Source organism: Papaver somniferum, unplaced genomic scaffold, assembly GCF_003573695.1.
Source record: "Papaver somniferum cultivar HN1 unplaced genomic scaffold, ASM357369v1 unplaced-scaffold_80, whole genome shotgun sequence".
Taxonomy (NCBI): Eukaryota; Viridiplantae; Streptophyta; class Magnoliopsida; order Ranunculales; family Papaveraceae; genus Papaver; species Papaver somniferum.
The window spans coordinates 551033-567067 of NW_020650971.1; the positions used below are offsets into that span (position 1 = coordinate 551033).

General features: G+C 37.0%; 2 protein-coding genes across 2 annotated transcripts; both read right to left on the minus strand.

The window, feature by feature from the left end:
• Positions 1-1345: 1345 nt before the first annotated feature.
• On the minus strand, positions 1346-4392 carry LOC113344980 (oxysterol-binding protein-related protein 3C-like). The gene is made up of 10 exons (XM_026588845.1): positions 3941-4392; positions 3770-3854; positions 3579-3695; positions 3419-3491; positions 3214-3332; positions 3010-3131; positions 2752-2928; positions 2237-2381; positions 1971-2149; positions 1346-1837 (listed from the first exon to the last, which is right to left on the minus strand). Exons 1-10 carry the CDS (start codon positions 4036-4038, stop codon positions 1600-1602), a joined length of 1353 nt encoding a protein of 450 aa, XP_026444630.1. The 5' UTR covers positions 4039-4392; the 3' UTR covers positions 1346-1599.
• Positions 4393-4541: 149 nt separating this feature from the next.
• On the minus strand, positions 4542-8773 carry LOC113344979 (oxysterol-binding protein-related protein 3C-like). The gene is made up of 10 exons (XM_026588844.1): positions 8500-8773; positions 8257-8392; positions 7420-7536; positions 7249-7321; positions 7054-7172; positions 6819-6940; positions 6502-6678; positions 5678-5822; positions 5378-5556; positions 4542-4998 (listed from the first exon to the last, which is right to left on the minus strand). The coding sequence occupies exons 1-10, from the start codon at positions 8583-8585 to the stop codon at positions 4752-4754; spliced, it is 1401 nt and encodes a 466-aa protein (XP_026444629.1). The 5' UTR covers positions 8586-8773; the 3' UTR covers positions 4542-4751.
• Positions 8774-16035: the final 7262 nt, after the last annotated feature.

Genomic DNA, 16035 nt, shown 5'->3' on the forward strand with positions numbered 1-16035 from the left:
GCAGCAGCAATATGGGAATGAACGATCTTCCATCTGATATTTCATTGAGTATATTTAATCGTTTAGATGCTGATTCAGTTTTAGATTACAAACTCGTCTGTAAACCATGGCTCAATCTCATTAAGAATCCATCATTTCTTCAAACTCACCTTGCTCACCATAAGTTATTGCTCCAAACCCTTGATTATGCATGTGTGAGTGTGGATTTAGGGTTCCTTTTGTTAGAAAAAATTCTCAGTAAACCTAATGATTACAAACTTCGCTATGTTGAATACAACGTAGATGCTAATAAGAAGAAATCATACCAAATGAAAAACAAAACGATTAACATTCCACCCATTAAGCATAAGTTTTGTGTTGATGTCACCGTGGTTGGTTCCTGCAATGGCTTGATTTGTTCTACTGTACGTCATGATGAACTGTACGACCCTATTCACATCTGTAACCCTGTCACCGGAGAATATGTTTATCTTCCGAGATAAGAAAAGGAAAATGGTTCGTAATATCTGAGATGGCGGGTGGGTTTGGTTACTGTCATTCAACTGATGAGTATAAAGCTGTAAGAATCTACCTCAAAGGTATTCATTGTTTTTTCCAGGTGTATAGGCTTGGCAAAGAGAGTATTTGTAAATGGACAGAGGAAAAAGAAATCCCAGAATTGTTGGTTGCTTCCATTGATCATTCGAAGTCTGTTGTTGTGAATGGGGAGATACATTGGCTGGATCTAGATTCAAGGATTGTTGCCTTCAGCTTGGAGGATGAGGAATTCCGCGTTATAGCTTTACCGCCACCTCTTGCAAGAGGCAGCAGTTCCTATCATGATAAGAAGACACTTTGTCTGTTGGGAGACTGGTTATGTCTTGTTCATTGTATATCATCATTCACAAGGGAGGGAAATAAACATCACGTCGACATATGGTTATTGAAAGCGAACATGCAACAAGATGGAATTTGGTTTTGGAACAAGGAGTTCTCTATGCAAGTTGAAAGTAGAAATGTCATTCCACTCGCAATTTCAAACAACGGAAAGGTTTTATTTTGGGAGGGGTTGAGATTTGTCTCTTACGATCCAAAACATGGGGTACGTGAAAAACCAAACTGGGATCATGACCACATAGCTCGTTTGTCAGCTTATGCAGCAACTCGTCACGTTAACAGCTTTGTTTCGCTGAAAGCTTTTGGTGTCTCTGATGGAGAAGACTACAATATAAGGGTAAGTGATGACTTAAGGGTTTAATCCCTAAGGTTTTGTGCTTTGAAAATTTTCTTGTTTAGCTAATAAGTAAGTGACTGAAATGAAATGAGTACATTGAACATGCAACTTTCAAATTCTTTACTTGTAAAACCAACATTGGGTTTATGTTCGTTTTCTCAAAAGACAGCATGATCATTATTCTGATAATCTATGAATAATTACTTCAAAAGGACAGCTAAACAGTTCTTTCTATATGAAGATTAAGAAAATGCAAAGCTAGTACAATATTGTCAAGACTGTACTGTCACTATGGGTCTGCAAATTCTAACATAATCTGCCGTTACTTCTGCAAAATACTACATATACTGATTACAAGTTCTTCAAGTTGTTTTACTTGCTGCTTTCTATTTAGTATCGCTGTATTGCCAGGGGTTGAACTCAGTTGGTTGAATGTCTGCATCCTTATCTGTAGAGGTATCTATTGCTGCCCTGTGTTCATCATACTTACCATTGAATTTGTAAGCCCGTACATCACCCCATGGTGTAGCTTTTACTTCATCACTCAATTCGAACCATCTTGGAACAAACTTATCAGCATTGGCTTCTCTTCTTTTCTGCTCGTTTCTCTGTCTTGCCTCGATGCTGTAAGTTTTTTTCACATGTACAACATCTGAAAAGCGTTAAAACATCCACAAGGTTCTTCCAGAGATAGTGAAGTCTACTACCAGAAATTAGAATCATACAGAAAAATACAGTAAGGGAGGGGCAAAATAACCTGGATTTTTCACGGCTGACTTTGGAGAGATCACCTTTCTCAAGTGCACATCTATCAGGACGTAAACGAGAATCTGATGCTAACATCTTTCTTGGTGCAGTTTCTAAGCTGTTTAGCTTATGTGTGAAATATGTGAACTGAAATTTATCCTTTTCGGGAAGATCAGCCACTTTCCAGACCTGCATTATGAAATAATGCCACGACCTTAGTTACCAATGAGCATACGTAGTGGAGATTTTTAGAGGAAGTTCGGAAATAAATTTAACCTCTTTTAGTTCAGTTTCTGCAAGGGGTTTCCCTTCCTTATCACATGGCTGATAACTCAACGACTTGGTCCATTTTCCTGTCATAAGTATCTTAGGTTCCTTGGCAGCATTGTAAACATATCCATCCACTTGACCACGAGATCCACTGCACAACCGAAAATTATCAGATTGCAAGCAATTCGCAACACAATAAAAGTAAATGAACAGAATAAGGCGAGCTATGCACCCTAGGCGCACGAGGCGGAAATTGGGGGCCACTGCCTTGAACTATTTTTCTGGTCGCCTTGGGCGCGCTTAGGCGCCTAGCGCCTCACACAACGTAGTGCACAATGATATCAATAAAAGCATTTGAGCTACCCCCTGGTCTTCCATGTTTATACAATGCATCAATGTTGCTTTTTTTTCATTTTAGGGGCACAATTTGACTAATAATTCAGCGAGAAATCGTAAGAACTACACTATATGCACTTAAGTTGGAGAAAGAGAGAATGAAAGAGAGAGTCGCAGAACCATACCCAAACCAACCAGGTTGTTGAAACTTGAACACAACATAATCTCCAGTGGTCATGTTCGTCAAGGTTAACTCTCCCGACAAAGAAACCCACAATCGGCCAAATATAAGGTTATTAGCTCTTATGTGAGGTGGATTAGCATCTAGAACAACACCATCTCTTTTAAGAGTAATACGAGTTCTGGCCAACATATAACAATTTCAGAACTAAAGCGAACATATTTTCGAGAGACGAACAAAGCAAATACAGATCAAGTTTTACCTGGTGCTAGGATATATATCAAGTGAATTTCCCAACAATTTGGTCCTCAAGTTGGATGTAATATCATGTATGAAATGCTCATTTTCAGCATGTGCAGCATCTATTGGTGGATGATGGCTCACCTGCAAGCAAAACCATTTGGTAAATGAAACAAGCACAGGAGACGAACAAAAAGAAACATAGTGCCCGATCTTGACATGCTACCTGCTCTCCGATGTATGTAATCCCGTCGTGATTAACCATTTCAAACGTCTCACCAACTATCGGATTGAATGGCTTTGTTGGCCGGCTTAACGCAAAATAGACAGATAATGCCCATGATGCTGCAATCAATAACTACAAGTCACTAAAAAAATCATGCGATGCAGAAAAATAAATTCATAGGAGAACATTCAAGGAAACCACTTACAAGCGTATACCATCCGCATGTAAGGGTCCTCACATACATCTGCTTGATCCAACAGGTGCGAGTACTCCATTAACTGCGAAATGGAGATTATACTTCAATGAACAACACAAACAGTATCAATTGAAGAAATTCAAGATCTCAGAAAAGAGAAGGCACGAACCTCCGCCATTCTTGAAACATTGGTTGCTGGTTCCATGTAAGAAATTGGAGTATAATTTAAAGATATAATATCTCCACCGATGTACTTCTTCGCCAGCTTCCATAAGCTCTCTCGCTCCTACATCGAACAACTTAAGAACATAAACAGAATACCAGAAGAGTCTGTGAGAAAAACAAAACTGAGATAATTACATCTGGTTTCCATTTTCCTTTAGTAGCTTCTACTGCTGCATCCACTCTGTCTCCATCTGGACTTATAACTTCTATTTCATCGATACTACACATAAAAAAAAATAGTAAGAACCTCAGCAAGTTAGATAGATACATTCATTCTACTTATGGAAAGAGAAAATTTGCATATACCTGTTAACAGATTTGCTTATAGGGATCTTTCCGATATTCGACAAGCTAGACTTGATTGAAGAAAAGAATCTACCACCACTGCTCTTTTTCGAGGCCATTGAAGCAAATCGATACTGATGCAAAACAAGATTCCTTTTGCAGTGAAAACAGCTTCAGAATAGCAAGAGACTAAGCAGAGAATAATTTTGTAATGATTTTGAGTTTTTGATGAGAGTATGAATTCTACTTGGGCGTTAGGGCAGTTGGGCATGCTTTTAATGAGTGTGGTTGGTTTATTACTTATTTTCGGTTCAGTCATTCAATTGGGTAACTGTGAAAATCAAGTACTCTTCTGTACAAAACGCGCATTTTTGGATGTGTTTTCATATCAACATTGAATGACACCAAGAACAGGTTAATTAGCTCCAACTTTAAAAGCTAGGACTTCAAAGCTAGTTTCACAGCTATAAAAAGTAAGAAGAACATTAACTTTTTCTGATAGTTCATGACCTATAAATCCCACGCCAAACTTGCCACGATGCATCCACAATCCGCGAACGTGGTCGCTGAAATCACGGAGCATGCGTAATGGTAATTGTATCTGTTGGGTGGATTTGCTAAATTGGACAAGTACAGAGGAGACCCTTACAAAATTTATAACGTTGATTTAATCTCGAATCGTGTTTTCCTGAAGACGGAGAGGAAAGGGAAAAACAATATTCCACAACAAATATATTACAAGACTTTATACATATAAATGGTGTGAGGATGTGAGTTGATGCTGAAAACCAGCATTAACAATAAGCAAAGGTTACGTAAGAAACATGATATCTCATTCTGTTGTCACATTACCATATTGCCACGGGTTGAACTCGGTCGATTCAATGTCAATTATATTTGTGTCGTCTGAGATATCTGCTGCTTCTCGGTGTTCGTTGTATTTACCATTGAATCTGTACACTTCCAGATCCCCCCATGGTGTAGTTGCAACTTCCTCGGACATTTCAAACCATCTTGGAGTAAACTTATGGCCTTTGGCATCTCTGTTCCTCTTTTCAGCCCTCTGTTTTTCCTCAAGGCTGCAAAATATGGAGCAGAGTAACTTTAGACTTTTAACTGAATTGAAAGAAAGAGGAACAGAGATGCCAAAGGGCAGAAGTTTCTCCCATGTTAATGGAGAAGAATGAACCTTTTTTTGTTTACTACAACCCTATGAACAATTCTTAAAGAAGGTCACTCTTTCAAGGTCCACTCTCTTATGTAAATATGAAATGCTAGAAGCATCCTGAAGTACCAATATTCATTAACGATTCATAATGATTAATGAACTACCTATCGCACACCACTGTTCTGGTTTCTGATATTCCCAGTTCTCTAACGTTGTCAAAGTCTAGAAGAAACTATTGGTTACAGATTCAATTTTATGTTGGTAATACTACCGAGGGAGGAAGAGAGTACCTGCTCTTCGCAGAACCAGCTTTGGAAAGATCACCCTTCTCAAGCGCATATCTATCAGGACGTAAACGAGAATCTGATGCCAACAGCTTCTTGGGTGCAGTGTCTAAACTGTTTATCTTGTGTGCGAAATGCGTGTACTGAAATTTATCATTTTCTGGAGCATCCGCAACTTTCCACACCTATAAAACATTACCAAGTTATTCACTTTAGTACATAAGAAATCTAGTTAAATCAATGTACCTTCAACACTTGGGAGAAATCAGAGTAGGACTATCTTGAAGAAGGTTTAGTAAATCTAACCTCTTTCAGTTCAGTTCCTGGAAGTGGCTCTCCTTCCATATCACAAGGTTGATAACTCATTGACTCGTTCCACTTTCCAGTCATCAGTATTTTGGGTTCCTCCGCCGCATTGTAAACATATCCATCCACTTCATAGCGCCCAGCCCTGCAAAATTACAACTTGAACACCAATCCGCAGGAAGTGAACTTTTAAAAAGAAATACATGTGTAGTCATGGGACTATAAAATAGGCCTAGGCTGCCTGATTTTTTCAGGTGTTTGGCGTCTAATGGGTAGAGCCAACTAAGACCAGCCACTAGGTCGCCTACTAACTAGTCAGCTAAATTTAGCTTCAACTCTTTTCCGTTTAGCTCTCTGGTTTGTTTTTTTTCTTTTAGTTCGGGTATAGGAAAGAAAAGAAAAATTAAATAATAAAATTGTTAATTTAGTGATACTAAGCAGGTACATTTACTGGGTCTTTACTGGCTGACTTTAAAAACCAGTCAAAAGAAAGGTTACAGCTGACAATAGGGAAGATAATCAATATAAACTATGAAGGGTGGTGTAAGCGTTGCAATAAGATGATGTTGAGTGGGTTTGATGTTTATATCTACGCCTAATCATATATCCATTACATTATAATTGTAAGTGCTTGAAGTACAGCATAATCCTCGACCCCAGGCGGCCTTGCCCGCCTAACGACCTTAACTACCCAAAAAACTAATCTATGGTTTTACTTTTTTCTTTTTCTTATTGAACTTCTTGTTGTATCAAAGGAAAAGTACGTAACGACAAACTCTGAAGAGATCAATCACAGCGAAAGTAATGTAAGCAGATAAACATACCCGAACCATCCACAAGGTTGAAAGTACAGCACAACTTTTTCTCCAGTAGTCATATTTGTCATAATCATGTCTCCCGCTGAATCAACCCAAGTCCGCCCAAAAATAAGGTTATTGGCTTTGGAGGGAGGGGGGACCAAGTCTAAGACTACACCATCTCTTTTAAGGGTAACACGAGTTCTGCATTACAGATAACCAAAAACTGATTAAACCACAATTTAAGAATTCAACCAAACAGAACCAGTTTAGTTATGCAACTTAAAAAATATGAAGCTTCTAAAGGTACTTATGTTCAATAAAGATCAAGCTTCTAACGGTACCTTCCAACAGGATAGATCTCAACCGAATTTCCAAGCAATTTCGTCTTTAGCTTGGAAGTCAAATCATAAGTAAAATGTTCATTTTCAGCATGAGCAGCACCAATTGGGGGATGATGACACACCTGAAATGGAAAAATAAATAAATTAGTGTGTCTCATTATCGATTCAGACTACACAGATCACAAGAGCTAACAGGAAACAACTGAATGGAAAATTATAATTCTCTGCATCTTACCTGCTCTGCAAGGAATGTAATGCCACCATGATTGACCATTTCATAAGTCTCACCAAGTATGGGATTAAATGGCTTCCATGTCCGCTGCAAAGCATAATAGACTGATACAGCCCATGTAGCTGCAACGAAAAACCATGAGTTCTGTATTCCATATAATGATATAAACATGATATACTCCACTAGTAAAACACTTACTAGCATAAACCATCCGCATGTGTGGATCCTCACATTCATCTGCCAGATCTAACAAGTGAGAATACTCCATTATCTGCAAAATCAATGGTTAAAGTTGTACAGAGAAGCATCAAACTCACCCACATGAAAATCCATAATGACATCCAATTCGCAGTATTGATAGACACATACCTCTGCCATTTTCTGAAGTGTGCTCATTGGTTCCATTATAAAAACCGGAAGTGTCACCAATGACGTAATATCTGAGCCAATATAGTTCTTCATTATCTTCCAGTGACTTTCACGTTCCTATAAAAACAATAAAGTAAAGAACCCCAAACTAACAGTCAAACAACAACACCAGAAACTAGGTCTTCCTACGAATGATATATTAAGTAATTGACAGACAGATTTCTTCTTCCACGCCAACAAACAGCAACTAACTACTTGTTCTAGTTGCTTTCAGCCTGATGTGGATGGTGATTGCCCAGCATCCACAAGCCTTAGATCCTTGGGATGAACAACCTGTTGAGATGAATACCACGGTCTGCGGTAGGTAGCTAGTTCTCACCCCAAATGGGTTATCCATCCCGAAGATCTAGAGCATCTGGATGTTGTGCACGTCACCATCCACCTAAGCTTGGGACTTAGTAGCTAGCACCCTAACAAGCTTTAAAGGAAAATGCTAGAACACTTGCTGTAAGGGGTAGCTAGTTGCTAGCACCCCAACGTGGCAGTGAATCACATGGGTTCCCTGATCCTGAGAATAACGGACTCCACATGTAACAAGTTTGAAGAAAAATGCTAGAATTAGTTGCACTTGGTGCTAGCTACTTGCCAGCACTCCAATGTGACAGTGACGATTCACCCAAGTGTTCCCCAATCCTGAGGATTAGAGACTCGACTTGAGCACCATGTTTGAAGTGTTTAGCACCCTAGCAAAGTCGGAATTAAGAATGAAATTTACTTAAAAAAAAAAAAGAAAGAGAAATTAGGGATTGTAAAATCACGAGTAATAGTTAAAATTACCTCTTGCTTCCATCTTCCTTTGTTAGCTTCTTCAACTGAATCCTCTGTACCTCCTTCAGGATTAATCACCTCAACTGAATCTTCAGCACCTCCTACTTCTGAATTTCTAACTTCAACACCTTCATCACTCATCAAACTAAACAACAATAACAAACAAAATCCAATCAATAAATTAATCAAATTCCATTCGACAAAATCGCAATCAAAAAAAAAATCGAAAACTATTAGGCTAAATTTCCATACCCTAGAGCGGTTCCTAGATTAGATAATCGAGAAGTAAACGATGCGAAATATCCACCACCACTGCTGCTTTGATCCTTTGAATCCATATCGGAAAACCTTGAAAATTTTCTAGTATCGATCAATCTATTAACTGAATTGAAGAGAATGACTTTCCTGAGTAAAAAGAAAAACGAAGCTGGATTTGGATGAATTTTTAAGAAACCCTAGAAAAAGAGACAGGGAGTAGTGGGACTTGGTTGGCGGTTTTGATTTGGGGTTTGTGTTTGTTTTTTTTGGGTTGGGTTGAAGTTGGATTCTTGACGCGGTGGAAAGTTAAGATTATTCAAAATACAATACAGCGTCAATGTCGTGTTTGTACTTTGTATCATGACAATTATTATTATGTCAAGTGGCACGATTTGTCACTTTTGCCGTGCCAAAGTATAATGGAAGAGGTTAGCATGGTTGCCTCAAGTGGGCACATGAATTTGTAGGATGTCTATGTCTAAAAAATTAAGCTTAGAATCATTAAACAATTTTTTCTTTTTTTATTTTTCCTTTTCGAACGATCTTAAAACACCAGAAAGATCAACGGATATTTGTATTTTGTGAAATCAACAAGTTAGCTTAATATTTTAATTGTCACCGGTTCATTTTATTTTTGTTCTCCCACATGGTTACATCTCGTTTTGTGCACATTTGTTTAAAAAGTATTAACTTAACATTTTTCATTTGATTAATCAACAACCAATACCATTAACGTGTGCAAAAAGTCTAAGAAGTGCAAAACTTGATTTGGTTCATACTGATGTATGGAGACCAATGACGTTACATCTCATAATGGCCTCCTTATTTATTATGTTGCGTTCTCAGTGACGGACTCGGTGGCACTTTGGTCACTTCTATTTTCAATCAATTGTCAAGAGATTGGGATGTTGCCTTAATTTTGAATATAAGGCATGTACGGTTAATCATCTAATTTAGTCTCATTCTTGACAAACCCCCATATGAGATTCCTTAAAATGAATAAACCTGCTTCGCATAAATTGTTGTGACAATCCTCGTGTGAGATATCCTTAACATGATTGAACTTGTCGGATTAACTTTGCCTGAAATCGATACAACAAAGTTGATCAAAATATTTATATCATCAGCTTTGACCGAGTAATAAGCTATTTTGGGAATTAAGAAGACATGTGCAATACTTTCCCAAAAAACTAAAGTAACAGATATCTTAAGTGTGTCGTTCTATTTTCCTTTCTATTTGCAAACCTAAAAAGAGACTGATTGATTTACATTAGAAGTGGCCCGGTTGGTCACTTCTGCCGTCCATTGACTGTTTAAAGAAAGAGAATAGATTTTTGGCACGGATGCCTCAAGTAGGCATATGAATTTACAGAATGTGAAGCAGAAGTTGGAAACAAAATGATTTTTTTTCTTTTATCTTTTAGAATTCTCTAAATTTGGTACTCAAATTGATTTCTTGCTCTTGTGCTTCCATAAATCAGCAAAACAACTTATAGATTTAGCGATTAACCTTTAAAAAAATATTTTTATTTGTCCCTTTCAAAAGGTCGTATAACACTGAAAAGATCAACAGACATTTGAATTTTGGTAAAGTCAAAAAATTGGGTTATTATTTAAATTGTTTAAGCTGGTGGAGTGACTTTCCTTAATCTATCTTGACATATAAAGATTTGGGAACCCTCAAATATCGGTTCATTTTGTATTTTCTAAATTGAAGTCCCGAAACTTGTGTATATATGCACTTCTCAGGGTTCGATTGTTTATTCTTTGACCACCAAATTTTGTCTTGAAAGAAACCATCAAAGTCATGTTTCTGTTTCTTTTAAGGTTGTCTAACACGTGCATTCGATTATTCTTTCGCCAAAGTTCCTTGGTTTTTTTAGTTTTCTCTAATGTCTCGAAAAATCTTGTGATATATCTGACAACATATCTTATGAGTTGAAATGGTAATTAATATATGTAGCTGGTTGAGAAACTTGAACAAATTAGTATCAACCTATAATTTGAAATGGAAATGAAATTATGAAGTTACTATTTATAAGCATGCCTATTATGATTGAATATAAGGTTACCACCAAATTTACGATTTGAGTGTCATGCTTTCTAGGCGGGAGTGCATTTATCATGAAAACACCAATTCGTTTTATTTTTGTTCTTCGACATAATTGTATCATGTTTTGTGCCCATCTGTTTAACTAGCCATCTTTCATTTGATTAATAAAATAATAAACAACTGATCCTGTTACCATGTGTATTAAGCATCTAATTCCTTGTGAAATTGAATCATTTAAACTAGTGGATTGACTTTCCTTAATCGATCAAGACATATAAACCTTTGGGAACCCTTTTGATAGCCGTTCTGCGTGTATTCTCCAAATATATGAGTCCCGAATCTTGTACGATTAAAACATGAGAGGTTTAATTCTCCATTCTTCGATCACCATTTTTGGTGTCGAAAAAACAAAAAAAACTAATAATCTCTTGTTTTTAGGTTTGTTTAGACCTTGATGCAATTATGGTTTCGTAAAAGTTCATTGTGTGTTTTTAGTTTTCTCTAATATCTCAAAAACTCTCATGAAATATCTTATGAGCTGAAATGGTAACGATTATGTGTACCTGATTGAGAAACTTGAATCATAATTAGCTAGTAGTACTCAATCAAAATGGAAATCTGAACTTACTACGTGTAGGTGCGCAAATCATTGTGGATGATTGAATATCTAAGGTTACCACCAAATTCATGCATTGGTTGTCATGCTTTTTGGATAAGAGTACATTTATCATCTTCGACACCAACTCATTTTATTTTTGTTCTCCCACATAATTACATTTCGTTTTGTGCACATTTCCTTAAAAAGTGGTAACCTCGCATTTTTCATTTGATTGATCAAATAATTAACAACCAATCTCATTACCAAGTGCAAAAATCTTAAGAAGTGCAAAACTTGATTTTGTTCATACTCATGTATGGGGATAAATTGATGTTACATCTCATAGTGGTTTCCATTACTATGTTACCTTAGTTGGCATCATGTACGGTTCAACAACTTTCTGGTATGGGTATAAATGCTTCTAAACAACCAACATTGAATTTTGAAATATCAGGGAATCAATCATATCATGTGGCAGTAGAACTAATATTATGTTTTGGTTTTCTTATTGTTGATGTTGTCAAATCACCGATTATACCTCTACATAAATGGTTACCAGATATCCATGGAAAGTTACAGGGGGTAGTCGAACGGTATTTCTATAGACTTTCGTAGATTTTTTATTTGAGTGACTTCCGGAGATTCTCTGAAAATTTAGAGATTTCTAATGATGTTCTGAAAGTATGTTAAAAAGTCTTTGTGACTTGTTGATACAGAAAAATGAACTTTTGCAACTTTTTTATGTTGTGTTTGTACTTTGTAGTTTGTACGATGACAATTACTATGTCCAGTTCATGGACTCAATAAGTGGCCCCTGAGTCACTTTTGTCGGATACAGACTGTCTATCAAGAGATAATTGCCCCAAGTGGGCACATCGTTAGAGGATGTCTATGTCAAGAGGTGTAAAACGTGACAACCCATCACGGCTCGTCCGATGAAATTATGTGCCTAGGATTAGAGATGTAAAACGGGTCGGCATAGTTCGGCAAAGCCATTAAGAGACGAGCCCATCGTGCTATGTGTCGTGTTGTGTCCTGTCAAGGCGTGTCGTGTTGTCGCATATTAGGACGTGTTGTGTTGTGATTGACACATTTGTTTTACATTTTTTAAAGTAAATATTTTCAATATATTTAGATTTTACATATGTTTTTATTGAAATAATTTGACACAACGAAGATAGAATATCAAAAAATGGTTGGAAGGAACACTTTTTTGTGAAATATATAAAAAAAATGTGTTGTATTGTATGTAGTGTTTTATTCATGTTATGACGTGCTTTATTAGTGTGTTGCGTCGTGTTCTACCACATGTCCCTTCCACGTGTTGTGTCACTGTTCCGATTAGCCTGGCTTAGCAAAACACATTAAGCTAACATGTCATGTGCTGGGATGGGCTATGCTTGTGCTGGCACGACCCAATTTACACCTTCACATAGAATGATGTGTGTCGTGTTGTATTGTGGTGTGTCAGAGATCTAGGTAATTAATGTTGTGTCATGCCAGCACATTTATGACACAGTTTGTAATATAGCTAGATTGTAAAGCAGTACAGCCTGAATTTCTAGCACAACACAAAATACACCTGAATCTCAAATAAATCAAATCAATCCGGTTATATATGGTTGCAAAATATTGAGCATGTTCTGCAACATAGTTATGGTGGGTGAGATATAGTAAAATTTGGATTATGGTTACTGAAATGAATTTTCTCGTCTATGGTCAAATTATAGCGATTCGCGCATATGCCAAGCATTATGGTTAGCCATTTTTCTTGGTAATATGCTAAAAATATAACAAGCAAAACGAGCGAGACATTGCACTCATTAGTGACTTTCCGTCCATATAGAAGAAAACGGATATTGAGTTCCCATCTTTTTTTAATTCCAAACTTTTTTGTTGGACTTAGATAAAAGTTTGTTAGGGGTTTAGAGACATTAAAGAAATCCGTTCCACTTAGTAGCGAATCGAAGGGATTTCACCAGATTTGACCAAATTTGAACCCCTTCATGGTAAAATTTTACTATAATCTAGCTATAGACAAGCAAAAACAGCTGCCATATATAGTGTTTGGCCGCTTAGCATAGCTTGATCCGTATTATATTTACAATTTTATGCCCATTGGGAGAAAGTTTTGGGATCTTTCAGGGAGTAATTTTTGGGAATGCGGCTTAATTTCGTTTGTGGAGTTACATGACTAGACTTCATATATCTAAATCAAGCGTGGAAATCTTTTTTTTTTCGCCTAAAAGAAAACATATGAGTTATATTTTATTTAAACATTACTAGTAAATTAACATATATTTAAATTATTTGAGAGGAGTGATATTAACTTTGAACAATCTATCTCTGTATAAACCATTATCCTCTTTAGCTCGTGATACAAGATGGGATTGTAATCTTTAATATTATTTGAGTGAATATCATCCCAATAAGACTACATTCATCGAATACCACCGTATGAGAAAACCATAGTAAACGATGCGAAATATTCACCACCGTTCATCGATCCACTTACTTATCGCTCTCGGAGTTCCCTCGGGATCCTTCATCCCCTCCTTTCCCGTACAAGTCCATCTGGAACAACCATGTCCCCCCAAAGGTATGTTTCTTTTATTGGACTGCAGCACTATGTAAAATTTCCACTCAAGATTCCCTCCATCATAGATCTTACAGTCTCGCGAGCCGTTGTCCCTTGTGCAAATCTGAGTGTGAATCTACCCAACACCTTTTACTGTCCTGCCAATTCACTCGAACAGTATGGTCTCTAATCCTCGCCAACCATATCCCTTGGAATCCACCACCATCAATTATCCACCTCTCTCAATCTTGGTCATTGAAAGACATTAATGGTCCGGCAAAGGAAATTTGGGACATGGTTCCGGCAGCTATTATATGGGCTATCTGGAATGAGCGAAACAACCGAATCTTTGAAGAAAAGTATCTTTCGGATTTTCAAATCAGTGTGGAGGTCAAAGCATTGATCTTGGCTTGGAGCTCTGCCTTCAAAAGGAATTTCAACTTCAGGCTTGATGAGTGCATATTTTCTTGGGAAAGCATGTTCCACTGACATCAATTTCTATTTGTTTTATCTTTCTACTTCCTGTATTAGGATTGTATCTCTTTTTGATTCTGTTTAACACAAACTAGTTGTACTATCATTTTTTTCTCCTCTCCTTAATAAAATTCTCCTTTCACGATCAAAAAAAAAAAAGAAAAATTGCTTTGATCCTTTGAATCCGTATCGAAAAACCTTGAAAAATTCTAGTATCGATCAATCTATTACCTGAATTGAAGAGAATGACTTTCCTGAGAAAAAAGAAAAACGAAACTGGATTTGGATGAATTTTTTAAGAAACCCTAGAAAAAGAAACAGGAAGTAGTGGGACTTGGTTGGCGATTTTGATTGTGGTTTGTGTTTGTTTTTTGATGGTTGCGTTGAAGTTGAATTCTTGACGCTGTGGATTGGAAAGTTGTACTTAACTTTTACGAATTTTCTATGTCGTGTTTGTACTTTGTTGTATGATGACAATTATTATGTCCAGTTCATGGAATCAAGTGGCACTGGTCACTTCTGTCGTCTAACGACTCTCTGTCAAGAGAGAATAAAATAGGTTGGGAATTTGGCACGGTTGCCTCAAGTGAGCACATAGCCCCACAGTTACAGGATATCCGTTGTAAAAGGTGTCAGCCCAGCACGGACCGGCCCATGAAGTTACGTGCTGATGGTATTGTGCAGTGTTTTGTTGTGTCACAGATCTAGGTAATGTTGTGTCGAGCCAGCACGTTTACGACACAGTTTTGTTACATAGGTATATTGAAAAGTAGTGTTTAGCCTAAAATTTCCGGCATAACACAACGCGGCATGACATTTCATATGCCTAAATTTCGAATAAATGGTGATTCAACTATGGTTCAGAAACATCAAGCACGTTCTGCAACATACTTGGGTGGTAAGTGAGGAATTCTAAGACCATTTCTAATGAGACATCCGTGTCCTTTATATGCGGACGGGTGAATTTGTGCATTTTCGTTGAAACTTTCCTTAGTTTTAGGAAGTTTAAAATAATGATCTCCAACCATGTGACAATGTGAAAGAAGCAACATTACTGTTGTCATATATTGATACATACAAAATATTATTTTTCCTAAATACTAGGTAACTAAATACTTTTTGGATTGTTTAAATCCTCAAAAAAAATCCTCTGAAACTAGAGAATGGGTTAGAGGATGTAAATCCAACCGCCTGCCTTGCCACATAAGCTTCACATCCTCTCTTTAAGTTCCCGTCGGAGATGGATTTTTAAGAAAAATAACCCAATCCGTTAAAACCGAAACATCACATCCTCCCGTTGGAGATGCTCTAAACTTTGGAATCTAGTTGTTGAAATGTATTTCTCGTATATGGACAAATTATAGCGATTCGCATAGGACAAGCATTATGGTTGGCCATTTTTCTCGGCTATAGGTTACATATAACAAACAAAAACAGAGAGACATTGTACTCACTATGGTAGAGGCGTTGTGCTTGGTGATTTTTCGTCGGCATAGTTGAAAACAAATAGTGAGTTTTCGTTTTTTTCCCTATTTTTTTCCGTTACTTTTAGATATGGGTTTAGAAACATTGAACAAATCTGTACCATTCACTAGCCAAACGAAGGGATTTCACCAGACTTTGACAAAACAGTGCCCCTTAGTAGTTAAATTTTGCTATAATCTAGCTATAGCCAAGCAAAAACAGCTACCATATATAATGCTTGGCCTCTTAGTCTTAGCATAGCTTGATTGGTTATACCCAGTGAGAGAAAGTTTAGGGCTCTTTCAGGAAGTAATTTAAAATGTAGCTTGATTTCATTTGTAAATTTAAGAAAGTAGACTTCAT

What these genes read in the sequence shown, in the direction of transcription:
- LOC113344980 (XM_026588845.1), bottom strand. Translation starts at nt 4,038, where the DNA reads ATGGCCTCGAAAAAGAGCAGTGGTGGTAGATTCTTTTCTTCAATCAAG. An exon ending in AAGGAAAATGGAAACCAGAT is followed by an intron (nt 3,696 to 3,769) that starts GTAATTATCTCA and finishes TGTTCGATGTAG; the next exon opens with GAGCGAGAGAGCTTATGGAA. An exon ending in GTCAGCCGTGAAAAATCCAG is followed by an intron (nt 1,838 to 1,970) that starts GTTATTTTGCCC and finishes AAAAACTTACAG; the next exon opens with CATCGAGGCAAGACAGAGAA.
- LOC113344979 (XM_026588844.1), bottom strand. Translation starts at nt 8,585, where the DNA reads ATGGATTCAAAGGATCAAAGCAGCAGTGGTGGTGGATATTTCGCATCG. An exon ending in CATGCGGATGGTTTATGCTA is followed by an intron (nt 7,173 to 7,248) that starts GTAAGTGTTTTA and finishes TTTTCGTTGCAG; the next exon opens with CTACATGGGCTGTATCAGTC. An exon ending in GAGATCTATCCTGTTGGAAG is followed by an intron (nt 6,679 to 6,818) that starts GTACCGTTAGAA and finishes TCTGTAATGCAG; the next exon opens with AACTCGTGTTACCCTTAAAA.